Source organism: Gracilinanus agilis, chromosome 5, assembly GCF_016433145.1.
Source record: "Gracilinanus agilis isolate LMUSP501 chromosome 5, AgileGrace, whole genome shotgun sequence".
Classification (NCBI taxonomy): Eukaryota; Metazoa; Chordata; class Mammalia; order Didelphimorphia; family Didelphidae; genus Gracilinanus; species Gracilinanus agilis.
In genome coordinates, this window is record NC_058134.1 from 272,560,049 (window position 1) to 272,566,048 (window position 6,000).

General features: G+C 39.6%; 1 protein-coding gene across 1 annotated transcript in view; it reads left to right on the top strand.

The window, feature by feature from the left end:
* Positions 1 to 4,863, top strand: part of WIF1 (WNT inhibitory factor 1) — a 123,883-nt gene extending 119,020 nt beyond the window's left edge. Inside the window, exons 8-10 of the mRNA XM_044678782.1 lie at positions 570 to 665; positions 1,461 to 1,556; positions 4,742 to 4,863. Of these exons, the coding sequence (XP_044534717.1) occupies positions 570 to 665; positions 1,461 to 1,556; positions 4,742 to 4,863 (314 nt within the window). The remainder of the gene's footprint in view (positions 1 to 569; positions 666 to 1,460; positions 1,557 to 4,741) is intronic.
* Positions 4,864 to 6,000: the final 1,137 nt, after the last annotated feature.

Genomic DNA, 6,000 nt, shown 5'->3' on the forward strand with positions numbered 1-6,000 from the left:
TGAATCTATGGACCCAAATAATCTAAAACACACAGGAAAAAATCCGTATTTCCAAATATTTCTCTTCCACATTCCACATAGCTCAACTTTTTTTAAAAAAATGGAATTATCTCTTAAATCACTGTAAGTAGTGTTTAGGTAGTACTTTAAGGTTTTTAGGTAGTACTTTAAGGCACTTTACATATGTTATTTCCTTTGGTCCTTACCACCACCCTCTAAGTTAGGTGTTTTTATTATCTCCATTTTCCAGATGGGAAAACTGAGGCTAAGAAAGATTAAATGGACACACAGCTAATTAGTGTCTGAGGCAATATTTGATTTCAGGTCTTAGCACTTAGCTCTATTAAATGCTTAAAAAAAAACCATACCTTTGCCTTAGTAATAATAACGCTAAGACAGAAGAGCAAAGACTAGGCAAACTGGGTTAAGTGAAGGGTCACACAGCTAGAAAGTGTCTGGGGCTTTATTTGAATTCAGATCCTCCTGACTTCAGGCCTAGGGTTCTCTCACTGCGCCACTTAGCTGCCTCTACTAAATGCCTTTTTAATATGCATGATTTTCTCTTTTAGGCAAATGCCAGCAAGTCTGTAGAAATGGTGGGAGATGTATTGGGAAAAATAAATGCAAGTGTTCCAAAGGCTACCAAGGCGATCTCTGCTCCAAGCGTAAGTACCTGATCAGTCTGGTAATGGGGGAAATAAAAGATGTCACCTGTGACATCACTTCTGTACTTACCGTACTGCTAGCCTGGCAGCATCTTAACTTGTCTTCACTAATAAATAAGTTTTATTGATGTGACAGCTCTTAGAGTTAGCTAAACTCCAAGCTTATAAAACTTATAAAGAAGAGGAGAAAAGAGAAAGAAAAGCAAGGGAGAGACAAGAAAAGGAAAGGAACAAGAAAAAGGTATTAGAGAGGGGGAAAGGCAATGGAGATAAAGGAGAAAAGGGCAAAGGAGAGAGGGGAGAAAAGGCAAAAGGATAGAGGGAGGGAAATGAGAGCAGGAAAGGAGAGAGGTGGAGGAAAGAAGACAGAGGGAAAGGAGAGAAATGGGGGAGAGAGAGAGAGAGGGAGGGAGGGAAGGAGGAAGAGAGAGAGAGAGAGAGAGAGAGAGAGAGAGAGAGAGAGAGAGAGAAGAAAAGGAGAGAGAGGGAGGGAATGAAGAGAGGAAGGACAAAGTGAACTCTCTAAATATTACAAGTTTCCCAAAAGAAAAGAAAATGTCAGCCACTGACCCCCTTTTGTGGAGGTAGGCATCATTTATGTTTAAATCTCAAAGATATCTGAAAGGACTCTATGCTAAATCAGCTTTCTACTGAAGAAAGACTTAAGAAAAAAAATCACCTCTTGAAGGGGATGAGGTTCAAACCAAGCCGTTCTCTAGTACAGCAGGAAAAGTAACTGTGATTCTGTCTAAAAACAATTCAAAAAGCTGTCTTTGTGATATCCTATGATTCTAGCCATCTGCGAGCCTGGTTGTGGAACTCACGGGACCTGCCAGGAACCCAATAAATGCCAATGTAGGGAAGGCTGGCACGGACGACACTGTAACAAAAGTGAGTGGAAGCTAATATATATTAGAATGTGCCCCAAGATTTCTCCTAACTTCCTGTCATATCCCATTGCCTCCAGAGGTTGAGGATATCTTGTAACTAAGGGCCACTTTCTGTTAGCAACTTTTGACTCATTGATGCAGTAAAGTAAATGATGAAATACAGGTCAGTTATAATTGAGATCTATTTAAATCAGATTTGGAATGGACATTTCATAGGCCTTGATTCTTTAACATGAAGGTCTTTTCTGAAATTATTTTTAAACCTTCTGTCTTAGAATCTATATTAAGTACTAGTTCCAAGGTAGATGAGACGTAAAGCCTAGGCATCTGGGGTTAAATGACCTGCCCAAGGTCACACAGCTAGGAGGTGTCAGAGGCCACATTTGAACTCTCATCTCCAAACCTGGCTCTTTATCCACTGAGCCACCTAACTGCCCTGTTCTCTGGAATTTGAAAACAGCACTGTGCCCAAGAAACAGTGCAATTGCATACAATGGATTTAGAAACTTTAAAATGGATTTGTTAAACATCATTAAGAAGGTTTATCAAATTGCTTTCCTTCTCAATGGGGGGGGGGAGAAAGGATGGAAAAGAATTTGGAACTTAAAATTATAAAAAGAAACACAAAAGTTAAACATTATTTTCACATAAACTTAGAAGAAATAAAATTTTTAATTGTTTTTTAAAAATTGTAGGTAGGGTTAGATGTCGATTGTTTTGGTAGTGTTTGGGGGAAACTCCGGAAAGGAAAATGAATCATGGGAACTTCTGTGTAAGAGATTTGTCTCCAAATCAAATAGGTATCCCAGGAGAACAGTGGGCAAGGGATCACCAAGGGCTAGTGAGCCTGGACATCTTAGAGCCACTCTGGATTAATCATAGATGTAGATCAGATGGTGACCACAGAGGTCTAAGACTAGCTCTAGAGAGCGTGGGCAGGTATTTTAGAGGTCATCGAGTACAATGGCATCGAATTCAAATTAAAATCAGAGGCCACTAATCTGTGTATGAAAATCCTGTAAGCCACATAGTGACAATTTAAAATATTTTATTGTACATTTGTTTATTTTAAGTCTTTCCCATTTATATTTTTTAAACCCTCAACTTCTGTCTTAGAAACAACACTGTGCATTGGTTCCAAGGCAGGAGATCAATAAGGGCTAGGCAATGGAGTTGAGTGACTTGCCCAGGGTCACACAGTGAGAAAGTGTCTGAGGTCAAATTTGAACCCAGGATCTGTCCCCATATTCAGGACTGGTTCTCTATACACTGAGCCACCTAGCTGCCCCTTCCAATTACATTTTTATCTGGTTTGACTGCAATCAGGAGTATTTGGGGGTACATGTTTGACACTTCTGATCTAGTTGAACCCATTTTCTTTACAGATGAGGAGAGTAAGAGCAAGAAAAGTTAGGAGATTTGCCTGAGATCACAGAAGTAGGAGACAGCTAGGCAGCACATGGGTAGAAAGCCAAGCCAGAGAAACTGGGTTTAAATTTGACCTCAGGAACTTCTTAGCTGTGTGACCCTGGGCAAGTCCCTAGTTCCAGTCCAGTTGCCCAAGCTTTGCCTCTTTCTGTCTTGGAACTGATATTAGGACGGGAAGTGAGAGTTTAAAAATAATAGGAAAAAAAAAAAAGATCACCCAGGTTTTAAGTGGCAAAGCTAGGATTATAACTCAGGTCCTGAGACTCCAAATTAATGCCCTCTATCAAATCCTTTCTCTTTTTAAAACACACGCACAGGGGCAGCTGGGTAGCTCAGTGGATTGAGAGTCAGGCTGAGAGACAGGAGGTCCTAGGTTCAAATCCGGCCTCAGACACTTCCCAGTTGTGTGACCCTGGGCAAGTCACTTGACCCCCATTGCCCACCCTTACCGCTCTTCCACCTAGGAGCCAATACACAGAAATTAAGGGTTTAAAAAAAAAGTAAAAAAAATTAAACACACACACACACAAATAATACATATATAGTCCACAATGAATTGCTCATCAGCTCTGGGAGGGGAGAGGGAAGAAGGGAGAGAGATAATATGGATCATATGCCTTTGGAAAACATATGTGGAAATTTCTTATTAAAATAAACAAATTTTAAAAATTAAAGAAAACACACACATAAGGGGTCCCTACATCGATTAGGCTTGAAATACCACTCACTGGTCATCTGATCTATGTAAGGAGCTTTGTTGGTCAGTGATTTTTTCAGTCATGTTCAACTCTTCATGATGCCATTTGTAATTTTCTTGTCAAGAGATATTGGTGTGGTTTGCCATTTCCTTCTCCAGCTCATTTGATAGATGAGTAAACTGAGGCAAACAAGGTAAAGTGACTTGCCCAGGGTCACTAGTCTTGCTAGTAAGTATCTGAGGCCAGATTTGAATTCAGAAAGAGAAGTCTCCCTGAATCCCTGCCCAGTGACATTCTATCCACTGCACCACCCAGCTGCACCTAAGTTGATCGAAACACAGCAAAACAAGAGTTATGATCAGCTTCTCTACAGGGCTGTCATCCTCTTCTTTGTGAATCAGCATTCTAGATTTAATGGCCCTTGGATGAAGAACATGTGTTTCTTTTTAATCTTGATTATTATCCTTGACACTGATAGGAGTTCCTAGAAGATCCAGGCTACCATCTTGGATACGGTTAAGACAGAGACTTTGTATAAAGATACATCTGATGCGATCATTAGAAGAATTTCTGTGAGGGACAGTCAGGGAGGAAAGTGGACAGATAGCCAAGACTGGAGACCAGAAGGCATGGTTTCAAATCTAATTTCCTAGCTGGGTGACCCTGGGCAAGTCACGTAACCCCCATTGCCTAACTCTTACCCCTCCTTTGCCTTGGAACCAATACATAGTGTTGATTCTATGTTGTTGATTTTTTGTGTGTTGGAACCAATACATAGTGTTGATTCTAAGACAGAAGGTCAGGGTTGTTGGTTTTTTTGTGTGTATATTTTTAAGTTTACGGACCCCAGGTTTAGAACCCATTTACCAGATGGCCTCTAACTTATCTTCCAGCTCAGACCCACGCTCCCACCATGCTCTCACTCAGGTTTAAGTGGTTTCTGTGGCCAGGCACGTTAGGCTAGAAAGGGAAAATGGATTCCACTGGAATGGTTAACCATGAACCTGAAGGGTCTGTTTTTGTAGTGTTTTTTTCTCTTAAACTGTGGTTAATTTTTCAGGGTATGGAGCCAGCCTCATGCATGCCCTAAAGCCACCAGGCACCAAGCACAGACAGCACACGCCTTTGCTTAAAAAGGCCGAAGAGAGGCATGTTCCACCTGAATCCAATTACATCTGGTGAAGCCCAGCATCTGAAACGTTTTAAGTTACACCAAGTTCATAGCCTTTGGTAACCTTTCATGTGTTGAATGTTAAAACGCTGTTCATTACAGGGAAGAATACTGGCCTGAATTTTATTAGCTTCATTATAAATCACCAAGCTGATCTTCCTTTTAAGTTTTCTAAGAGCTTCTTTAGCATGGTGGCACAAGGCTCATTTTGAGGCTTTTTAAACAATGTTTGTGTTAGAAAATCCATTGATTCGGTTAGACTTAGCTGAAGATGATTTCCCAAACTGAAAATGCAGTGAGGTAGGTGATCGTGGCATATTCTAGAGAAGTCACCCTGGCTTCAAAAACAAAAACAAAAGCAAATACAAATGACCCAGAAGGGACTGGGTAAGCGGCGATGGCTATGATTGCCTACTATGTTTTGCCCTTTTAAAAAAATCCTTCTTATCATTTTTATCTAGACCTAAATATCGGATATTTAACACATAAATATCGGCACAAATAAGGATATTTAGAACATCTAAATATCAGATATTTAGAACATCTAAATATCAAATACTTAGACATAAATATCTGATATCTAGACTGAAACCTTAAACATTTAAGGCTGTATTGCTTTTTAAAGAAAAATGAATTCATCCTAATTTTTTAATTTCAGCATAATGTTTTGAATTCACTGTTTTTCCTTTAATTTTCAGTATTAAAAAATACACTCTGCTAAGTGGCATTTATACAATATAATATATTGTATACAGTAAAGTAGAAATATAATGTATGAACTTTTTTGCATTGGCTTGAAGCAATATAATATATTGTAAACAAAGCACAAGTCTTGTATAATAAACTGTATGCTGACTGATGTGTATAAAATAAAAAGAAGGCTTTAATTTTCTTGAAGGTTGTAAGATGTGGTTTTTAATATGTTGTACTCAGTCTCGTGGCTAAGGATTAGGGCACAGCCCCTCTCTTTTCTTGGGAGAGGTTGGAGACTGTGCATGTAGAATACAGTCAGTGGTGTGCTGACAGTTTAAAGACAAGAGCTCTGGAGAAAAAAATGTATCCACCACACACTGCAGTTGGGTAACACAGTGGACAGTGTCAGCCCTGGCATCTGGACCTGGATTCAAATCTAGCCTCAGATGTGATCT